Source organism: Ochotona curzoniae, unplaced genomic scaffold, assembly GCF_017591425.1.
Source record: "Ochotona curzoniae isolate NIBS_2020 unplaced genomic scaffold, NIBS_Ocur_1.0 contig_3050, whole genome shotgun sequence".
Classification (NCBI taxonomy): domain Eukaryota; kingdom Metazoa; phylum Chordata; class Mammalia; order Lagomorpha; family Ochotonidae; genus Ochotona; species Ochotona curzoniae.
The window spans coordinates 753,078-776,062 of NW_024465705.1; the positions used below are offsets into that span (position 1 = coordinate 753,078).

The 22,985-nt window shown below is 50.9% G+C and overlaps 2 protein-coding genes across 2 annotated transcripts in view; both read left to right on the plus strand.

Moving 5' to 3' along the window:
* Positions 1-7,971, plus strand: part of MAMDC2 (MAM domain containing 2) — an 82,523-nt gene extending 74,552 nt beyond the window's left edge. Inside the window, exons 12-14 of the mRNA XM_040979208.1 lie at positions 3,729-3,988; positions 7,195-7,279; positions 7,399-7,971. Coding sequence (XP_040835142.1) covers positions 3,729-3,988; positions 7,195-7,279; positions 7,399-7,463 — 410 coding nt within the window. The 3' untranslated portion in view covers positions 7,464-7,971. The remainder of the gene's footprint in view (positions 1-3,728; positions 3,989-7,194; positions 7,280-7,398) is intronic.
* Positions 7,972-12,915: 4,944 nt separating this feature from the next.
* Positions 12,916-22,985, plus strand: part of LOC121155736 (structural maintenance of chromosomes protein 5-like) — a 60,258-nt gene continuing 50,188 nt past the window's right edge. The window contains 3 exon segments of the mRNA XM_040979204.1: positions 12,916-13,095; positions 16,287-16,428; positions 19,217-19,269. Of these exon segments, the coding sequence (XP_040835138.1) occupies positions 13,082-13,095; positions 16,287-16,428; positions 19,217-19,269 (209 nt within the window). The 5' untranslated portion in view covers positions 12,916-13,081.

Consider the following 22,985-nt stretch of genomic DNA (forward strand, 5'->3'; position numbering starts at 1 on the left):
TCTGCACACCATCTACTGCATTTTGAACTGGCAATGCGTGTCTCGTGACCAGAACAAGTTATCACGTGTTCCTACACATCCAGGGTTGTTCAGTTGGGACGTTAGAATCCTTTGCACGTTACCTTGCTTATGGAGACTGCTGCTCACAGGGTGCAGACCACCTTACAAGGGACATGATGTCACTGACCCGGATGTTGGACATAATACACATACATTCCTCAGCATAGAACCTGGACCAAACAATACTTTAAAAACAAATATTCGGGCATGGCATGATAGCCTAGTGGCTAAATCCTCACCATATAAGTGCTACGATCCCATATGGGCACCGGTTCATGTCCCGGCAGCCCCACTTCCCATCCAGCTCCCTGCTTATGGCCTGGGAAAGCAGTCAAGGATTGCTCAAAGCCTTGGGTCCCTGCACCCACGTGGGACACCCAGAAGAAGCTCCTGAGTCCTGGCTTCAGATCGGCTCAGCTTCAGCCATTGTGTTCTCTGGGGAGTGAACCAACAGACAGAAGATCTTTCTCTCTATCTCCTTCTCTCTATAAATCTGCCTTTCCCATAAAAAAATATAAATCTTTAAAAAATAAAAACAAATATTTCTGAGGCTGCAGAGATACATAAAAATATTTAATTAGCGTAGATTTAAAAATAAGACAAGAATACAAAAGTTAAAACAAAATGATGCTGGCACAGACTGGCGTCAGGCCTGAGGCTGCCAAAAAAATGCTGCTGTGTAACATGATTCCCAGGGTTTCCAAAAGCAGAGGGAGAGAATGAGGGAGCCCAGGGCTAGAAGCAGGTCAGACTAACTCCACCTCACAGCCCCTGGCCAATACCTTCACAATAAACAAAGCAGAAGCATTCTTTCTGTGGCAACCAGGCATTCCACTGTCTTCCCCAAATGGCCAGGGACATGCCCTCTCATTTCCCTATTTACCCCTTTGTTGTGCTGTCAGGTAATAGAGCAACTGTTCTGGCCTCTTCCAGCTGAGTAGGGTCATAGTAGTGACTCATGGTCCAGGCAGAGTTGCAGCAGAAGGTAGCCTCGGGGGGTCATGGCTCCAGCTAGCACAGCCTGTTTCCATCTGAAGTTTCATGTGCTTGTCCATCTAGGATTTCATTGGTCTAAGTCTGGGGGAGATAGAGATCCCACAAGCAGATGAAGTACAGAGTCCAAAGGACAGTGTCATTAGAGGACTTCAGAAAGGGCTGTCCAAGCCCAGAGGGGGTGTTCCCGTTGAGAGGCAAACAGAAGTTGACAGCGGGTGTGCAGGCCTGGCCAGGTATGTGTGAGGCCAAGATTCGCCTATCTGTGCACATTGTGGGGAGCGGGGGGCTAAAGCCGCTGCTGGGATTGGAAGGGGCTGTTGCAAGATGGCAGCTGGTCCAGGCCCAGGACGCAGAGCTGGTCTGCCAGCAGGAAAACAGGAAGTCACAGGGATAGGCTAATGCCCCGGGATTACTGGCCTATCACGTAGCGCCAAGTGGACCCACGGGGAGAAGTGATTGGTGGAGAACGATATAAAAGTAGCCGGTAAAAGCTAGGCAGAGGACGACGGACAGACTAAGACGATGATGGGCGGATGACGACAGACGAGGGACGGACAGAATGGACGGACGGACGACTAAGAGAAACAGACAGAGAAAGACTGGAGGCGACGAGGAGAAAGACTGAGAGACTACAAGGAGAAAGACTGGACGAGGGGGAAGAAGGACGGGTGGAAAGAAGGGTGGCGGAGAGAGAGCTGGAAAAGAGGGATACAGACAGAAGCAGTAAAAGCAGTATGGAGAGACGGGGACAAGAATGGAGAAATGCAGCAGAAAGTACGGGAAGAAATATGGGAAGAAGGGTGGCGGAATTAGGGCTGGAGAAGCGGGCAGGAAAGCTTAGACCAACGGGGACAGGAGCAGCGGAGAGAAGGATTTAAACACAGCCGCTTTTGGCAGTGAGGGGTCCGGTTGCGGTTCCGGCTTTTCCCGGACTGTCAAGAGCGTGACTCATCGTTTCAGTGCCACCGCTGCTGGGTGACGGTCACATCACATGGCTTACTGGAGCAGACGTAATGGACACATGAAACTTCGTAGGGACGATGCTGCGTTGACTTTCGTCTGGCTCATCATCCCTGTGTGTGCAGGAACTCATGAGCCAGTCAAACCGTCCTTGCTGCGCGTCCTGGCTCCATTCAGTTTCTGTTGACAGAACAGCGCGTGATGCTGCACTGTGGCGACGCTCGCCATGGGTTTGTAACCACCCGCGGGGCGGGCTTGTGCACGCACCTCTGAGCTGGTCCCGGGGGCAGAGGTCCTGTGAAGAACACGTGGAACCAAGGGGAACACTGCGTGTGGCAGAGGCCCAGTGCTGATCAGTGACAAGCCTGCCGACGTCATTCTAGTTATGCAAGTTGGTCTAGTAACTATATAGATATTGAACTTGCTGGGTGTCCCATGTATGCTGCTTCAAGGCATTTCTCCTTTTCCCTATTTACACAAACGCAGATAAACCTGAGAAGTCCTACTAGCTTATCACAAGGGCGGAAGGGAATGTCTTGCCGCCGTGTGCACTAGTGCAGGCCCTCGCCTCTGCATTTCCCCTGGGGCCCAACCCAGCAGGCAGAGCGGTCAGGCCCGTGGAGTGTGGCCTGTCGTCCGTACATGTCCCGTCGAGTGATGCGTCCTCCCAGATGTGCTCAGGGAACGGGTCCACAGCTGCAAGAAGTAATGAGACATGTTAATTTGTGAAGTTTGTTTTTATAACCTTTTTTTGTAATTGATATTGCCGAACAGTTTAATATAGTCAGGTGATCATACAAAATATCATAGACTGTAGGTGGCGCAATTGGCTAATTCTTTCCTTGCAAGCAATAGGATCCCATATGGATGCTGTTTGTGTCCCAGCTGCTCCACTTCCCTTCCAGCTACTTGCTTGTGGTCTGAAAAGCCACAGAGGATGGGCCAAAGCCTCAGGACCCTGTTCCAACACGGGGGACTTCGGGAAACACTTCAGTGGTGGAATGATGGACCTATGACTGTTCGTGAAGTAGTACCCACAGCAGTACTAGAGCGGAAATCAGCAGGGAGGAGACTTGTGGGGGGAACGGGAGATCCCAGAGCCTATGGAACTGTAACATAATAATAATAATAATAATAATAAATGTGGAAAGGCCATTTTAAAAAATTGAAGCATAGATCTTCCAGACTGAAAAAGTGGCATCCAGGCCTTCAGGACGTGGGCAGAACAGGGAGCTGAGGTGTGAGTCTGCAGCTGCGTGCCACACGTTAGAGCCTCTCCCCGCCCTGTGACACATGCATGAGCAATCCTTATTCTAAATAAGGAATGCTGGCACGTAGAGGATCATCGTGCTCCCAGGTCACACGGACAGCGAATGTTGCGGTCATGACTTGAACCCAGACCCGCAAACTCAACCAGGATCTGCCCTAAGCCAGAGTCTGTAGCTTCTGACTCTGTCCATGAATTGCTGGGAAAAATCCTGACGTGTGAATCACCAAATCAGTGGTCTCATACCATTTAATATGTAAAACTACCTTTTCCATATGAAATTACATGATGCCATTAAATTAAAAACATTTTGATTATGTGATTTTTGTTTTTCTCCTTGGAGTATACAGTATTCTCCAAAATTATAAAGTTCATTCTAAGGTTGTAAAGAGCATAATAGCATTTGCCTTTTTAAAAATCACCTGCTTTTTTAATTCCTCTGAAGGCTATTACATGTACATCGAAGCCTCCCACATGGTGTACGGACAGAAAGCCCTCCTTTTGTCCAGGCCTCTGCGTGGCGTCCCCGGAACACACTGCTTGACCTTCTTCTACCACATGTACGGTGCAGGCACGGGCCTGCTGAGTGTTTATCTGAGAGAAGGAGGAGGCCGTGGAGAGACCCTGCTGTGGAGGAGAAGGGGTGAGCAGAGCATCTCCTGGCTGCGGGCACAGGTGCAGTACAGCGGCCCGAGGCAACACCAGGTAAGCAAGGATATTAGCATAGAGCAGAGGCAGCCAGGCACCTCTGCCTCTCATGTGCTTTGTTCTGCTGGCTTGGGTCAAAGAGAATGCTTTGTTCTTTTTCAGGGTCATGGCCAAAGGCAGGATTCATTTAAGAGCAAGCGTAATTGGTTTAAATATTGATGAAATCTAAGCAGAGAATGAGAAATGGGAAGGCAGAGAGCTTTGGGCATGTAGGCATGAACTGATGGGCACTCATAATCTGACTGTGCTTTTATCTTGATCCATGGTAAATGTAAGCATATTTCCTAGTGTCCTGCAGTCTCTCTTCCCTCTGAACAGGAGATGGTAGCAGCCTCATCAGTTGTTGCAGTACAGCTTTTTTAAAAGGTCTGTTTTATTTTTATTGGAAAGGCAGAGTGACAGCCAGGAGCTGCAGATAGATCTTTCATCTGCTGGTTTACGTCTCGGATGGCTGCAGCTGCCAGAGCTGAGCCACTCCAGAGCCAGGAGCTTTGTGAATCCGGGTGCCAAGAATGTGAGCCATCCTGCTCTCCCAGACATGAGCAGCTGGGGAATGAGCCAGCACCCTTATGGATTGCTGGTGTCACAGCCAGGGGCTTACCTCACTACACCACGGTGCTGGCCCCAGAGCAGCAATTTTTACTCATCTTTGCTTGCATATGGATGGCTTTTGTTTTCAGCCACATTTAGCAGTGTGAGTGGTCCGAGTTGGAGGAAGGTTAATGAGTTGCAAATCCTCTTTTTTTTTTTTTTTTTAGAAGCAGAAAGAGAATTAGAAAGACAGGCTGCTCCGATCCATCTGTTGATTCCCTCCGCAAGTGCTGCAGCTGCTAGCACTGGGCCTGTGTGTGAGCCAGAAGCAGGAGCCGCAGCTGCTAGCACTGGGCCTGTGCGTGAGCCAGAAGCCGGAGCCGCAGCTGCTAGCACTGGGCCTGTGCGTGAGCCACTTCCCCCAACCTAACGTAATCTCCCATAGATCGAATGAGCAGGGTGTTGGAATGCTGTCCCACCAGGGTGTGGCATTACTAAAGCACGCAAGTACCACCATGATCCGGAAAGGGACTGTCCCCTTAGCATGTATAAAATGTTGAGAAATTTAGTGAATACTAACAGAGAACCCCAGCAATGATTTTGACAGTGATTTAATGTCTGTTTGCAGAAAGTAAGTGAATCACTCAGTCATTTGGAAAGGATTGATCAATGTCACTAAGTTATGGGAATTCACGTATCTAAGTATCTAAGTACTGACTAGGTACTGGCATACCAACGGTGGCTACGATGGAGATTCGTAGGTTCTGCCTGGAACCACCCTGGATCCCCAGAAGTCTGTTTCAATAATCTCTCTGGGTGATTTTTTTTGTCTGCTAATGACAGTCCTTGCTGCTAATATACACGAATCTGGCCCTTTGGGAATGGTGCCTCAACACAGGGGCGGCTGTGTTGGGTCCAAGTAAGTTCATATCACCTAAACCCTGGAGATGAGGCCCAGGGCCTTTCTCATTTGGAACTTGCCAGGTAGCTGGTCATTAGAGATGTTTTTCAGTGCACAGTGTTGAGGTATAGAGTGTGGCATGGAGGCGGGTGGTCCTTGAAATTAAAAGTTACACAGAAAGGCCTGGGGGATTTCAGCACAGTCTGGAAGGAAGACTCTAGCTTGTTGCCTTTGACTTAGAACAACACGAGAGACTAAGGATGAGCAGAGTTGAGCTCATAAAAGTAGAGTAAAATTATGGGTGCTAGGGCCCGGCTCAGTGGCCTAGTGGCAAAAGTCATTACCTTGCATAAGCCCGGATCCCATATGGGTGCCGGTTCTACTCCCAGTGGCCCCACTTCCCATCCAGCTCCTTCTATTGTAGGCCCCGTCTGTCTGTCTCAGGACCTTGTTCTGCCTTCTTGCCGCTTGGCATGGGTTCTTGTTTGGAGTTGTGTGATCCATTAGGATTCTTCAGTTTAGACAGGCAGATGGATAAGAGGGTATTTACTGTGTAAACTGTCTCCTGTGACTATGGAGGCTGGAGCATCAAAGAAGCTGGAAATGTTAACTCAGTCCAAGTTCAAAGCCCGAGAACTCCTGGTTCCTAGGGCCAAGGGTGTAACTCTTAATTGAGGCCAAAGCCTGGGGAAACGGGAGGACCTTTGACCAAGGCCTGGAGGCTGAGAGCAGGACTGCCTGGCGTTCTGCTGTCAGCCTCACAGGTGGGGGCCAATGAGCTTCTCCTCGGCCGTGATGTTCTGTTCAGACCTTCGACTGACCGAGAGGTTCCTATGCCCGCTGGGCCAGGACCTTAGTGCACTGCTTCAAGTGCCAGCCTCTTCCGGAAGCACCAGAGCTGATGCTGCCACAGGTGCAGGTGCCCCCTAGCCCGACGGACACCTCAGATTCGTCTTCACAATCTGTGTCCTTGGAATTTTTATTAATGTTATTTCCCTACTCTTTGAATCATTATTTTCAAAGTGATTTCATAAACTTGTTAATTATTGAATTGGCATTTTGTATTTAATATGTCGGTAAATGAAATTGGCGTAAGGCTTTCTTTTTTAATTTAAATTATAAACTGGTCCAATGGAGATCTCTTTGCTCATGAAATGAGTGCAGTGACTGTGTCTTTGGGACGGTTTCCATAACCCACAAGCCTCCCCAGCATATCAGTAGCTTATTAAGCACCGAAGGGGCAGCTTTAGAGCTTTCCTTAGTATGCTTTTCCTAGTCCGAAGTATTCAGTTATTTTCTTCTTAAATCATAAAATCGATCCCCGCCTATCTGTCTTTGTTGTTGTGAGTTTAACAGGACGAGAGGACCGTTGCCTCTCCACTCGCTTTGCTGCCCTGCCTGCAGCTGAGTGTGGTCAGGGACATCGCACAGCTAGCACTGCCCGGGAAGCTTGGTCTGTGCACTCGGGCCAGTGCCGGAGAAGGTTTCTAATGGGCAGGGGACCAGGCCGCCCGCAGGAAGCACTTCTAGGCGTGCTGCTGGGAGACCCTGAAGGAGACCTCGTGGAAAGGGACTTGACTCTGACGCCTCAGTGACTTACTGTGAGCTTCCAACAGGCCACGTATCCTCTTCCCAACGTAAATGTCACTCTTTCGTTGCATGGCCTTTACCTGAAGAGAAGGGCTCCCAAAGCCTCCGGCCGCCTGAGCGCCATGGTTTTACCAGACGACTCTGTTTCTAAATTCTAACTTCAGATTTCATCCTTTTTCAGATCATTTTTGAAGCCATTCGAGGAATGTCCATAAGAAGCGATATTGCCATTGATGATGTTAAATTTCAGGCAGGACCCTGCACAGGTAATAATATATATGCATATGGATATGGATTAAAATTTATTTTTGGTCTCTAATATGCAAATTAGACATTTTTCTATAAGCAAAATGGATAAAACTGTTGCGTCTTTGTCTCCTTCCAGAAATGGAGGCTACAGTTCAGCAGTCATCAGGGTACTCTGAGGACTTGAATGAAATTGATTATTAAGAATTCATCGGAACTAGATTGACAATGCAAATAAATCATACCTCTCTTCAGTGAAAATGAAAAGAAAGCAAGTGAATACTGGGCAGTCGGGACCGTTTCACAACTTGTGAAATGACATTAAGGCACCCTTCTTCGTTACTTTTGCAAACAAAATCCTGACTCAGGGATTTTTTCTTTTTCTTTTTGCATTTGACAACTGTTACTAGAAATACAGGCTGCTGGTTTTGTATACATCTTTTATAATTTTGGTACCAGGTAAAAGCATAAATGCACTATGCTATTGTCATTTTAAATATATAAACAAAGGGCACAATCAAAATTATAAGTGCTCACTTAAATCTGCATTCAGTGAATGTACTGGAAGAGAATGGGACTTGTGCATTGCCTTTTGAATTTCAACTGTCAAAAGTATTTTTGAAGTAAGCAGTGTGGAGTGTCAGATCTGCAGAATGAATGCGTGTTCACTAAAGTTTTGGAAAATAAAGTCTTATTTCCTGTTTGATTCATAGAAATGGTAGGTTGGTTTTTCACCAGATGTTGTAACGGAAGCTGTGTTATGAACGTCCGGGGTGTGTTGGTCCACACTGAACTCCAAGGGAACGCGGGTCTTGAGTTTTTGCCTTGAACTCCTTTGAAAGTCACTGTGAGCACATGGCTACGAATTGCACTCTTTTTTTGTAAAGCAAGCTTGAAAATGTGTATGTGCACACACAGGTAGTTTTTATAAGCTTTAAAGATTTTACTTTTTTATAATAAATGATTTGGTAAATTTTTGAATAATATAAATTTAAACAGACATACTAAACTACTGCTTTTTATTTACATGTTTAGAAAATTGTATATATGTGCATGAGATAACTATGGAATTGTAAGATTAGCTAATAAGAAGTCTTTTGAAATAAATTCTACACTGCATAACTGTGTCATCTAATTTGAATCTCTGCCACAATAAAATGCTTCTTTGCCCCTTTTCTGTGCAGACATTGGCACAAAAAATACGTTTTAAAGACGATTTCATTTCACATGCGCTGGCTCAGATTTGCTCCTGAGTTTATTTCATTGGGACATCAACTCTCTGAGGGCAAGGACTCGTGCTGTTTTATTTTCCAGATTCAGATAAGGTCTGGTGTGTAGTAGAGACTCAACAAGAAGATATGGCTGAACCAACTCCTGTCAGCTTCCCGAGTCCCTTGAGATAAAAACCTTTCTAGTCCGATTCACAGACAGCGTGCAGATTAGGTTGGCATAGGTGCTCAGGACTCAGCTTTCCTCACCCGGAACGCCTCCGAAGGAGGGCCTGGCTGGCCCCAAGTCCACTCTTCTGGTCAAGTTGGAAGCTTTCCCATCACAGTGGAAAACAAAAACAAAAATCCTCTAAGTGAACCTGTTGAGGGCATTCCACCTCTCCGAAATATTACTTTGAAAACAAAAATAGGGGCCTGGCGCGGTGGCGCAAGTGGTTAGGTCCTCGCCTTGCACGCCCGGGATCCCATATGGGCGCCGGTTCTATGCCAGCAGCCCCGCTTCCCTTCCAGCTCCCTGCCTGTGGCCCGGGAAAGCAGTCGAGGACGGCCCAAAGCTTTGGGACCCTGCACCCATGTGGGAGACCCGGAAGAGGCTCCTGGCTTCGGATCGGCATAGTATCGGCCATTGCGCTCACTTGGGGAGTGAATCATCGGAAGGAAGATCTTCCTCTCTGTCTCTCCTCTCTGTATATCCTCCTTTCCAATAAAAATAATAATAATAATAATAAATATTCAACTACCCAAATCAATATCCTGAGGTTTACGGAACTAATAAATTTTGCAATAAAAATGAAAAGATGTGAATCAAATCTTTTTATTCATCGTGTCTCATTTTGCAGAGAAGATCACTTCCTAAACGGAGTTGGGACATCAGGAAAGCAGGATTTCAGGACGTTGGCCAATCCAGCAGCTCACCAGCTACCATCATTCCTTCGAGGCGTTATTCTTCCTAGAGATACGGCTGCATTTTCTGATTCGAAAATGAAGACACGTCCCTAGGACTCAAGTCGATGCCTCACATAGATATAATCAGCAAGTTATGTGGCGAATGAGTCTTCTAATATAAACAGTGATTTGGGGTCCCCGCGACGGAAGCGCTTGTACTATTCTCGTGTAATTTTCCCAGCAACCTTAAGAAGCAGGGCCGGTTTTGCCTCATTTTGTGCTCGAGGGAAAGGGGTGGAAGTGTTAAGTGTTGAATGAAAGGAGGTATTATTATGACTGCCCTTGGTTGCTAAGCAACAACCTGCCGTTCATATAAAAGACAAAAGCGAACTGATTACCTCGCCTTCCCTCGTGAGGCGGGATCCATTTTTCTGAAGCTCGCCTTCCCTTCCGGTTGCCTTTAGCATTTATTTCCACGGTTTCACCTGGATGAAACGTGGTGGGCGGTAAACACAGCACAGGATTCTAGGGTTGGAAGTGCGGGAGAGGAAGGCACAGAAGCTCAGACTGCTCACCAGTCCCAGCCCAGGGCTTGCGTTTCTGTAATTCTCACCAGCACTGAATACACGCGCTTCAAAGTCTTGATTCTCACACATCTTGCTCTCTCTCCTCTAATTTGCTGTCCAGAAAGAGCCGACTCAGGTTCAGTAGTGAGGAAAGGAGTAGCTATGGGGAATGTGCATCAGATTCGGGCTGGTTTTGAATACGCAAGTAGAAACAGTTTGGCAAGGCGTTCTTAACAATCCTGTGCTCCTGGTGGCAGTCTATGCATAAAGATTGCAAAGAAGCTCACAGGTTTGTAAGGAAAATAGAGCCAGAAATCAGCCCACCCAGTTCAGACTGCCCCGCGCACACCTATGTGCAGGCTGTTAGACGGAGACCTCAGAGGGCGTGACTTTGTCCCTGCAGCCTGGGGACGGCAGCGAGAGCCGGCAGCTAGCCAACAACGCTTCATGTCTTGGTGCCTTGGGTGTGCGAAGGCCTGGGCTCTGGGACGCCTGGTTCTTGTGCAGGGGACTTGTTTCTCTGTGCGGTTTCCCCATGACTGCAGGACAGGGTGCAGGGAGGAGTGGGCTCGTCATGCCGATTGCAATGGCACTGTGTTTCCAACATGTGCAGGACTATCCGGAGGTGATGCAGCGAAGCCACTTATGAGATGTGTGGGGAGAGCCAGTCACTCCCCCCCTCAAGTCCTTTCCCTCGTGCACAAAATGAGGCAAAACTGGCCCCGTTTCTCAAGGTTGCTGGGAAAATCACACAAGTACTTCCGTCTTAGGGACCGCAAACCACTCAATTTATAATAGAAGACTTCAGCGACATTTCAGATGGATCTTGGTTATTTTTATGTATTCTTCTGCTACAAATGAATTATGAGTTAATAGTGCCATCTTAAGGATGATGCGGCCCCATGATCTTGTCAATTTGTCATCTTTTTCACGTCTAGCAGCGCGGGACCTATTGACCCCTTGCTGGACATTGCGTCCTGCTCGGTCCCTCTGAGCTGTGCGCCCCGCGTGCGCGTTCGCACCAGGAGCCAATCCCACACACCCAAGTCCTGGTTTGCATTTCATCTCTCAACAATGACCACCTGTTTGGTGTTCCACCGCCTCTCACACAACTGCCTAACACACAGCTGTGTGCAGCGAACATAGTCATATGTGGACGAGTAACTTTTTAAAAGTAACTACTAGGAAAAAGGTAGAAGAAATATCAGATGGTTAACTTTATTTTTTGAGTCACACAGAGAGGGGAGGCCACAATGCTGGCTCACTCAAGTGCCTGAAAGCAGGGGCTCAGGGGTGCAATGCCACGGGCGGCGTGGGTCAGGGCGATGCGGCTGCTCAGCCAGGCGAGCACCTGCCGCGCGGTGTACCCTAGGAACGTACAGCAGTGGCTGTTGTCTCTGCTTTGGGATCCTTCCATTTTCAAACTTCTTAAACACGGTCATGAAAATGCAAAATGCACTCCGTTAACGAAACTGCTGGCCACCGATGAGAGCTTGTGGCACGGAGACACTGAAGCCAGCGAGGCACACGCCAGCCGAATCCCGCGTGTGCCATCACGCTGGCACACGGAGGGGCTCCTTTATAAAGGACGGCTCGTTCGCCAGCCCGGCAGTTACTTTATTTTTTAAATCACGCGGCGAGAGGCCGAGGCGAGGAGGCCGCGCAGTCGCCGCCCCGTCTGGGCCTAGCGCCAAGCCCTGACTGACACAGACATGGAGTCCCGCGGCAGGCCAGCTTCTCCCTGAGCCGGGCACGGCGGCCACGCGGGAGCGAGGCCCGGGAGCGCCTCCGCGGCCTTCTAGAACCAAGCCCACAGCCCTGCCCTGACGAGGTCGCCCTCAGCACTTCCGGACGCTGCAGAACGTTCTCCGCTCTCAGCCCGTGGCTCCCGCCCTCAGTCCCGCCCCCAGCCCGCGGCTCCCCGCCCTCAGCCCCGCCCTCAGCTCGCCCCAGCCCCGCCCCCAGCCCGCGGCTCCCCGCCCTCAGTCCCGCCCCCAGCCCGCAGCTCCCCGCCCTCAGTCCCGCCTCAGCCCGCCCCCAGCCCGCGGCTCCCCGCCCTCAGTCCGCCTCAGCCCCGCCCTCAGGCCCGCCCCCAGCCTGCAGCTCCCCGCCCTCAGCCCCGCCCCCAGCCCCCAGCTCCCCGCCCTCAGGCCCGCCCCCAGGCCCGCCTCAGCCCGCCCCCAGCTCCGCCCCCAGCCCGCGCCTCCCCGCCCTCAGCCCGCGGCTCCCCGCCTCCAGCCCCGCCCTCAGCCCGCTGCTCCCCGCCCTCAGCCCCGCCCCCCCCCCGCGGCTCCCCGCCCTCAGCCCGCCTCCAGCCCCGCCCCAGCCCGCAGCTCCCCGCCCTCAGCCCCGCCCTCAGGCCCGCCCCCAGCCCGCTTCTCCTCGCCCTCAGCCCCGCCCCCAGCCCCCAGCTCCCCGCCCTCAGTCCCGCCCCCAGGCCCACCTCAGCCCGCCTCCAGCTCCGCCCCCAGCCCGCGGCTCCCCGCCCTCAGCCCCGCCCCCAGCCCGCGGCTCCCCGCCCTCAGCCCGCCTCCAGCCCCGCCCTCAGCCCGCCTCCAGCCCCGCCCTCAGCCCGCTGCTCCCCGCCCTCAGCCCGCCCCAGCCCCGCCCTCAGGCCCGCCCCCAGCCCGCGGCTCCCCGCTCTTAGTCCCGCCCCCAGCCCCGCCCCCAGCCCGCGGCTCCCCGCCCCAGCCCCGCCCTCAGGCCCGCCCCCAGCCCGCGGCTCCCCGCCCCCCGTCCGCTGCTCCCCGCCCTCAGGCTGGCCCTCAGCCCTCTGCTTCCCGCCCTTGGCCCCGCCCCCAGCCCGCCTCAGCAGCGCTTTCAGCCCGCGGCCGCCGGGGCGGGGCCGGCCTTGCGCAGGCGCCGTGCGGGCCTCCGGCGGCGTCGCGCGTCAGGCCGTTCGCGCGGGAGCGCGGCGGGCTCGGTGTCTCACTGGGAACGGAAGGCGCGGCGGGGCGCCCCGGGAGCCGGGATGGCGAGCTCCAGCAGCAAGGCGCCCTCCCCGGGCGCGGCGGCCTCCGAGAGCGCTCTGCCCAGGGAGCCGGCGTCCGAGGTGCGGAGCAAGAGAAGGGCCGCCGCTCCTCAGGCGCCGCTGCCGCCGGCGGCCGGGCGTTTCGTGGAAGGCTCCATCGTCCGCATCTTCATGGAGAACTTCCTGTGAGTGGCCGGGCGGCCCGGGGCGCGGGCGGGCCGTGCGTGGGGCCGCAGCGGGCAGGGCCCGCAGTGGGGACGGTTCCCTGGACCCGTCCGAGGCCAGCTGCCCCTGCAGGCCCGCGAGCTGACGTTTGGGGATGGGGAGTGCTGGCGTGCGGCCCCGGCTGGCCTGCCCCGCAGCCCCGGGCTGTGCAGGAGCCGAGGCGGGTGTGCGGTGCACGCAGCTCCGTGCGGACCAGCTCGCGGGAGTTGTGCGTGGGGACGCAGTGGGAGTCAGGAGGGGCCTGTAGCCTCGGCTCTCGGGAGGCGCTGGGCGCATCTCGTCCCTCCTCGGACAGAGCTTTGGGAAGCAGGGGTAGAAGTCTTCGGTGTCGCAGGCCCGGGTTGAGTTGGTGTCGGGCGATCACTAGGGCTGCATGGTGGCTGTCAGTGCGTGTGGACGGACTGTGCGCGAGCCCTGAGCCCAGGGCCTCCAGCGGAGAGTGGCGGGGTTCCTGATCCCCTGGGAGCAGGGAGGAGGACCGCCTGGCAAGCACGCAGGCCCCGGGGACACGGGCAAGAGGAGAGTTTGCACAGAGCAGAAGGTGAAAGGAAAGAGGCTGTGTAAAGATGCATTCTAATACTAAATGGTAAGGTACTGTGCCGAAGGCGGGCGCTTTCAGCAGAATAACGCATACCTTGTAGTCCCTGTGACTTGGAAGTTACCTGTGGGACTTCTGCGAGTTTTTCCCAGAAGGAATTACAAGGGTCAGGAACTCGGAAGAAAAGTCCATCGGTGAGAGGTTTGGTAATCGTGCACGTAGGGTAATTGTTGGCACTGCAGAGCTGGGGCTGCCCTGAAAGAGATGTCAGTAGGGGATGGGAGGGCGTGTACAGTTCCCAGGGGGTGTCCACTGCCAGTGGGGGGTGGGAGGTGGTGTATAGTCCCCGGAGGTGTCCACAGGCAGTGGCGGGTGGGAGGTGGTGTACAGTCCACAGGCAGAGGGGGGTGGGAGGTGGTGTACAGTCCCCGGAGGTGTCCACAGGCAGTGGGGGGGTGGGAGGGCGTGTACAGTCTCGGGGGGGGGTGTCCACGGCCAGTGGGGGGTGGGAGGTGGTGTACAGTTCCCGGAGGTGTCCACAGGCAGTGGCGGGTGGGAGGTGGTGTACAGTCCACAGGCAGAGGGGGGTGGGAGGTGGTGTACAGTCCCCAGAGGTGTCCACAGCCAGTGGGGGGTGGGAGGTGGTGTACAGTCCCCGGAGGTGTCCACAGGCTGTGGGGGGGTGGGAGGGCGTGTACAGTCTCGGGGGGGTGTCCATGGCCAGTGGGGGGTGGGAGGTGGTGTACAGTTCCCCGGGGGCGTCCACAGCCAGTGGGGGTGAGTGTTTGGCCAACACCGGGTCCTAGGTTGATGTCACATACAGGACACCCCGCTGCCTTGGGCCGCCAGCTGCTGAGCAGAGCAGGAACTTTATTTAAAGGCTGGGAGGTGGAGGAGGTGGAGCGGTGTGGGGAGTGAAGGTCAGCCATCCAGTGGAGAAAAAGTTGACGCTTGGCAGGAGAGAAGTAGGGCAGGGGTGGGCTTAGAGAGAATTAGCAAGAAAGTAGAAAGAGCAGGAGGGCTGGGGGAGGGTCCAGTGAGGGCAAGGTTGCTGGGAGTGAGCCAGGGCAGGTGAAGCTGGGAGAGGAGGCTGCTGGGTGAGGACAGACTGCAGGGAAAGGCCAGAAGCACAGGTGACACCGGGGCCGAAAGTGACAGGACAAGAGCACTGTGCGGAGACAAAGCAGAAGATCCTTGGGGGCAACATTACCAAGGATCCTTGTTCCAACTCAGCATCTTCTGTTACCGAGTGATACTTGCATTTGTGCCAACTGAGTTAGTGTGATGAGATGGTGTCATTGATTGGACGGTGGGTGATTGATCTGATTAGAGGCAAAAGAGGACACAGGCCTGCCTGGGATTCTGATCGGAGTGATGGGGCTGTGAGTGAGCCCAGACACCGAGAAGCCAGGGACAGTGCTTTGGCCGGGAGGGTGACGATGGTGGATTTAGTTCTGAATGTGCTAGGGTGACTGCTGTGCCACATCCAGGAGCGGTGTTGAGGCGGAGTGACACTGACTTGAGGAGGTCGTCTGACTCCTTTCCAGTGTGTGGGTTCTGCTGAGCCATGGGGAGCACCCAGGCGCCCAGCAGGGGTGTGCTGTGAGAAGGGAGCACTCCCGGGAGCTCAGGGAGGTGGGGGTTTGGCACTAAGAATTCCTTAGAAAGGGATGGTTGAGTCAGGAGTTGATTGTCAGGTCATTTCCCAAAGTTGTAGTCATTACAATAAAGGATGCTTAGTGACTGAGCACCCAACAGAACAAGTGTCTGAAAGCGGGTCGTTGCTGTGTAGACAGTGGGACTAGAGGACCTTCCCCTGGAGTTACTTTCTTACCCTTGATGCATTTCAGAATGGTCACCGTTCAGAAGTGTGGTTGATGCGTGCTGGCTCAGTTGTCTGGGCATTAGTCCTGGTGCCACCGAGCACTGGCTGAAGTACTATAGGCACAGCGCGTTAGTTTGGGTTCCAACCCGGGGTCTTTAGACCTAAGAGAGCTTCCTTCACATTCTGCCGAAGGCCTTGGCAGCTAGGCAGGGTTTCACGTGAAGTGCCGGCAGCGGGCACCTGGAGGCCCCGGGGCTACCTCAGAGTGCCCTGGCAGGAAGTTCCTTCTCGCTCCTGCGAGTGAAATCGAGCTCCGTGTGGACCGGCGCTAGGTTCTCTGGTGACACTATTGGCAGCATGGAGTCTTCATGTCACCTTGAGTTGATACATAGCTTCCTTTTTCTGTTTGAAATAAAAGTGGTTGGATTGTTTCAACTGTTAGAATATGTAAGCAGCCGATAAGCATTCTGATGGAAAAACCCACAGATGTCAGATAAGCCGTAACTGCTTGTGTGAAGATTGTTTTAAAATTGTCTTATTTGTGTAGTGATAACTTGATAAGTTATAAAAATGCATCTTCACTCACTGCAGTTTATATTTTTGATATTTGATAATTACTTTCTCATTTCTTTCACTGACTTTCTCATCGTAGATTGTAAGCGCCCTTGAGCTGGATTTGAAAGGAATTTGAGATGCTGTAGATGATGAAGAGAGCTTGATAAGAGATGATAAGATGTAAAGGGCACACTCTTATCTCTGTTTAATAATTTCACATGTTTGTAATTTAGAACATACGATGCCTGCGAAGTGTCTCCCGGACCCAACTTAAACATGATCGTTGGAGCTAATGGAACAGGAAAGTCGAGTATTGTTTGTGCCATTTGCCTTGGACTAGCAGGCAAACCTGCTTTCATGGGACGGGCAGATAAGGTGAGTTAATTTAAGTACCTAAAAAATAAACAGGTAAAGTTGTTGCTTGTCTTTAGCAGCCAACGCGTTTCTATTTCTCAGTTACTGGCTTACAGTGAGGTTGTAGTGGTTGTGTAGAAGCAATGTGACAGTGGAGGAGCTGAAAGCAGATTTCCATTCCTGGAACTATTCTGGACTGTATTCCTTGAGAATCTTTATAAGGATAATTTGATGGGCCACCTCTGTGGTGCAACGGGTAAGTCCACTGCCTGCAATGCTGGCATCCCAGATAGGCATCGGTTCGTGTCCTGGCTACTCCACTCTGGTTGCGCTCCCGCTGATGGCTTGGGAGAGCAGCAGAGGACGGCCCACGTCCTTGGGCCCCTGTGTCCACGTGGGACACCTGCAGGAAGCTCCCGGATCGGCTCGGCTGCTGCCGCTCGGGCCATTTGGAGAGCAAAACAGCCGGGGGAAGACCTCTCACTCTGCTTTCTGTAGCTCTGCCTGCACAATAAAAATAAACAAATCATAAAATGAAGAAGCAAATGTAAATCCTTTGAGGGAAAATACCTCTAATCTAATCCTCATTAGTTCCGAGAAATACATACAGTATTTATAGTATATATAATAGTCTGTACCTACAGCAAGTCGCAAAACATGAGAGAAAAATGAATCAGCTGAATAGCAGCAGGCGCCAACAGACTGCAGATCGGCAGAGCTCAGACACGTAGTGTAAGCTAAAAGAACATTGCAAGTTAACAGGAATAAATGGCAAATGAAGAAATTTGGAAAAGAATGTAATTAACTTTAAAATATAGAACTTGAAGAGCAAGTTAGTGGAGAGGTAAAGCATTAACATAGACACTTGAGATCATCGATATGCTAAAATACAGGTAAATCGCAGTGTGGAGAAAATGTAGTACAGCAGTCAAGCGCATGCAAAGGAAGATAAGCTGATGTAAGAAGCTGCAGTCCGGAGGGGATCGCGGGCTGAGGGCTTGACAGTGCGCCTGGCAAGGGGGACCAGTGGAGACACTTGAATCCTCAGATCCTAGAAGCCTTATGTGTCCAAGACAGGATTCAAACAGGAAATCCACAGACACCTTCTACTGTAACCTCCTCCCTGAATGCAAACCTGGGAAGGAAGAGGAACAAAGGCGGAACTGCAGCTACAGAAGGGAAAGGACCAGGAATGGCGGAAGGCAGCTCGCTCAGGGGCCGGAGGGGTGTCTGCTGGAATCTGCGTCTCTCCAGTCCTGTGTCTAAGGCGGGGTGCCAGTGCTTGTGGTTACACGTGTCCTGCGTGCCGTGGGTCACCTCCATTTACAGGCTGAGTGCGATGGCGTGTCCTAGAACTAGTCTTGCAGTATTGTTTAGGGGAACGATGGGAAGGAAAAATGTATGTGTTCCAAACATAGGCAGGTTTTTCCACGTGATTTCCGTCTTCATTAGTTTTGAATGCATGGATGCTGAGCTCATGGATACTGCTGGCTAAAATCTGAAAATTGTAATGAGGAGATAATGGATAGGTAATTGCAGTGGGAGAGCTGCCAGCAAGGTAATCAATAGATCGGTTGGAGAAGAACTGACCTCAGAGCACCTGAATAACACAGTTAAGTGTAGGGAACATGTTATAAAAGTGCATTCAGCAACTAGAAACCACACATTATTTATATCTTTCTAAAAGATTTATTTTTGTTGGAGAGGGAAATCAGATTTACAGAGAGGGGAGACAGAAAGATCTTCTGTACACTGATTCACTCCCCAGGTGGCCGCAATGGTTGGAGCTGAACCAGGCAGGAGCCAGGAGCTTCTTTCAGTCTCCCACACAGGTGCAGGGTCCCAAGGCTTTGAGCCATCCTGGACTGCTTTCCCGGGCCACAAGCAGGGAGCTGGATGGGAAGTGGAGCAGCCAGGATTAGAACTGGCGCCCGTATGGGGTTCTGGCAGTTGCGGGGGAGGATTAGCCCATTGAGCCATCTCACCAGGCCCTATCTATTATTTCTAAACACAAAAGGACTCAGCCATAAAGTATCAAAAATATTTTTAAGATTTATTTTCATTGGAAAATCAGACATTACAGAGAGGAGAGACAAAGAGGAAGATCTGTCTGCTGATTCACTCCCCAAGCAGCTGCAGTGGCTGGAGCTGAGCCGATCTGATGCAAGGAACCAGGAGCTTCTTCCGGGTCTCCCTCGGGGGTGCAGGTCCCAAGGCTTTGGGCCATCCTCGACTGCTTTCCCAGGCCACAAGCAGGGAGCTGGATGGGAAGTGAAGTATGTGGGACACGAACCAGTGCCCAAATGGGATCCCAGCGCGTGCAAGGCGAGAAATGTAGCCTACCACGTCAGCCCGGTATCACTCCTTTTAAAGTTACTTGATGACAGTTTGTCAGTTGCTAACAGGGTAGTGAGAATGTCCAATGTGTGTGTCTGGAACTGTCTGTGAGGAGGCTTGGCGTGGCACTCAGTGGGTGACGTGCGACGGGGACCGTTGCCCGTAGGGTTTGTTCCTGGAGTCCTTTAGTGTGTTGAGTACACCGACGAGCCAGCTCTCTTGGACTTAGATGCTGTTTCTGCCATCTGTTGGCTTGACCTTGCTCGACAGCTTACCTGACACGTTGAGGTTTCCGGGATTTTGACGAATACTGTTTTTGTTATTTGTGAGGGGGGAAAATGGAAGGAGCACATTTGCAAAGGGTATTTTTGGGGTGTGGCAGGGAACCTAGGAGAAGCTGTTGGGGTGCCCTGGTTTGGCAGGCAGCGCCGGAAGCGTCATCACACTGCTCACTTTTCCCTTTCTTTCTCAGGTTGGGTTCTTTGTGAAGAGAGGATGTCTCAAAGGCATGGTGGAAATTGAATTGTAAGTGGTAAAAGTTCCAAGACACTTTTCCCGTATAATATTGATTTTAGAAATGAATGCTGGTGCAGTATTGTTATAAATATTGGAAATAATGTTTGAACACTTTTTCTAAATAATCAAGTTCTTTCATATATCTTCAAATATTATTTAAATTAGTAAGAATTCTACTTTGGAAAAAATATCAAGCAAATTACAGTTATGAAAAGTAATGAAATAGAAATATACCACTGTTTAGTATTTGTTAAGTTACAATATTTTTCACAAATTTACAATGTTTTTTTCTGATTTTCAAAGTATTATGCCCATTCTTGTGAAAGTGCGGTATAAATGTGCCTGCGGTGGGATGGAGGCTGCCTGGGTGTGACTCTGCTGTGGGTGATGGTGTGGGCACTCGTGTGTAAAAGAACTGGTTGCTTGCTCTTTCTTGTCCCGAGTAACACCTCTGGTGGCCACGACTGTGGCTTTCTCTGGGCCTGCATGGGCTCAGTGGGACCGCTCCTGCGTGGGCTCAGTGGGACCGCTCTTGGGAGCTCTTTCAGGGATCACAGGATAACGTCTGATGAGGCCAGTGGACTGTCCTTGGTAATCCACATGGGAATATATTCATGCTGTTACATGAATTTTAGGCAGAGTTACACTCTCTGGATAATTTATAGGGAGCCATAGGGCTTGTGAGCTGAAAAAGTTTTTTAAAGATTATCTGAGAGCCCTTATTTTATGGGATGTGAGGAAATAGTTTTTATTTTACTATTTTTTAAAATATTTATTTATTTTTATTGCAAAGTCAGATATCCAGAGAGAAGAAAGACAGAAAGGAAGATCTTCCATCCAGTGGTTCACTCCCCAGGTGGCTGCAATGGTTGAAGCTGAGCCAGTCCAAAGCCAGGAGCCAGGAGTTTCTTCTGGGTGTCCCACACGGTGCAGGGTCACAAGGCTTTGGGCCGTCCTCGACCGATTTCCCAGGCTACCAGGAGGGAGCTGGATGGGAAGCAGGGCAGCCGGGGTTAGAACTGGCACCAAATGGGATCCTGGCTCTCGCAAGGCGAGGGCTCGAGGACTTTTTTTTTTTTTTAAGATTTATTTTTATTATTTTTTTATTGGAAAGGTGGATATACAGAGGAGAGACAGAGAGGAAGATCTTCCGTCTGATGGTTCACTCCACAAGTGAGTGCAACGGCCGATACTATGCCGATCCGAAGCCAGGAGCCTCTTCCAGGTCTCCCACATGGGTGCAGGGTCCCAAAGCTTTGGGCCGTCCTCGACTGCTTTCCCAGGCCACAGGCAGGGAGCTGGAAGGGAAGCAGGGCTGCCGGGATTAGAACCAGCGCCCATATGGGATCCCGGGCGTGCAAGGCGAGGACCTTAACCACTTGCGCCACCACGCCGGGCCCAGAGGACTTTTTTTTTTTAATTTATTTTATTTTTATCACAAAGTCAGATATACAGAGAGGAGAAGAGACAGAAAGGAAAATCTTCCGTCCAGTGATTCACTCCCCAAATGACCGCAATGACCGGTGCTGTGCCGATCCTTATCCAGGAGCTAGGAACTTCTTCTAGTTCTCCCACACGGCGCAGGCTCCCAAGGCCTTGTGCAGTCCTCGACTGCTTTCCCAGGCCACAAGCAGGGAGCTAGATGGGAAGTGGAGCTGCCAGGATTAGAACTAGTGTCCATAAGGAATCCCTACGCGTTCAAGGTGAGGACTTTAACTGCTATGCTACCCTTCTGGGCCCTGGTCCGTGTTTTTTAATTGAAGAACTTAGTCCATTTGAATTTAGGTTTAATATGATAAATAATGACTTCATGTTGTCATTTTCTTTTTTTCTTAAAATTTTCGATTTTATTTTTAAATGTTTACATAGTTGAGAGAGATACACAGCTGTGAGGGCCAGATTAGGGTAGGGAGAGTCAGGGTTGGAGGAAGGTGGTGGGATAGAGTTTCAGTTGTTACTATTCTCGGGTTTGCATGAGGCGTAGGGGAGGGAGTTGCTCCTTGCTGTCAAACCACATTAGCACCTGGAGGGGGAGCAGTCATGTGATGACGCCTTAGAGACCCTGATGTGGGGAAGACTGTTCAAGGTGTTGTTTGAGAGGTTTGATAGTTCCAAGAAGTTGTTGGCTTCATTGTACCGGAGTTGAGAAGATCTTTGCAAAGTCTGTTGGCTGGTCAAGTCCACCTTAAGGCATCTGCGGAGCTAGGGACATGCTACAGAGCTTGGCCAGGAGAGTGGTCCAACCTGTTCTGCTTCCCATCCTCTGATGAGGCAGTCAGTGTCCCTTGGTGGCCTAGATTTGTATTTGGTCATTCTGTCCACTGCACAGCATCAGCAACTGAGGAGGCCCCGTCCTGAAACAAACACTACAAGGACAGACACATGTATTGTGATTTTTCCTGTTGTGATAAAAATCACATATATTGTGATTTTTCCTGTTGCCAGGGTTTGAGTCCAATATCTAGTTGGGGAGTTCCCCGAGAAACCCCACCTGGGGTGACCTCTGACTTAACTCTTGTGCACTGGCCAGTGCAGGGTCAGATTGGGTCTGTCAACAGCGCTAGCCAGTGCACATACTTGTCGATGCAGCTGCCTGGTAAGTTCTGCCTTCAGCCCCATCTCTCGTGCCACCTGGCAGGTGCTACAACCAGCCTAGCTCATCCCATCCCTGCCCACCATAGGCCTGGTCCTCACACACACCAGTGCATGGCTGCGGCCTTGTGACTCCCCAAAACTAGGAGTGGGCTAAGCTGTTTCACCTGCTAGTCACCTGCCAGTCATCTGCCAGTCACCTGTGACTTTTCCTTGATGGTGATGAAGGGTAGTTAGACTGTCCACACTGAGCAGCTCTGGGCCTGGCTGCCTTTTCCCGTGGGAATCCTTGTAGTCACCTGTTTGGACAAGTATCCTCAAAGGGGACATCATTCTGGGTCCCCACTGCCAAAAGTCCTCACTTCCATGATTGTTCATGCAAGGATTTATGAAGGTATTTTAATTATTTACAGCAAGAGGATAATAAAGGGTGTTCATCGTTAGTTGTTCTGGAAGTAAAGTTTGTAAGTATTTTGAAGTCCTGACCTTAGTGTGATGTATTCTGAGCACAGTGGAGCCTGTTGCCACAGCATTGCCGTGGAGCCGTTGGGGATCAGTGGTTTATCTCTCCACCACATGCTGATTCCCAGTGAGGAAGATGGGTGAAGAGATGGGAGGTGTGGAGCACTAGCACTTGTAAAAGCAAGAAATCAGTAAATACCCTTCTTTCAGATTCTGTTTTTTGTAATATTCTATTGGCCATGGGGTGAAATTCCTTCTGAATTTGAAGTGGGATACGTAGGCAGCCATGGGGCTGCTTGAGTATTCAGTTTTTTGGAAATGTTTATGCAGGAGTCAGATTTTATTCATATGGTTTCCAACTAGGGGGTGTTTAAAATTATACATCATATTTTTTTAATTGCAGTCAACATATCTGATTGGATAACAGTGTGGTGAAAAGTTACTTTAGCTATGTGACTCCTCTGCTCACGGTTTGGGAATTAGTGCTGGCATTTGTTTTAGTTTAATAATTTAATTTTAAAGGTTGAATAGTAACTGACATGTAGACAATTAAAGTATTATTACTAATAAAATGTCCAGGTTTCCTTCTTGAGAGAGGCCAAAATAGGAAAAGCAAAAGCAAACAAAACCCTACAATAATTCTGTCTGGTGTTTGGTACAAGAGGATTTGG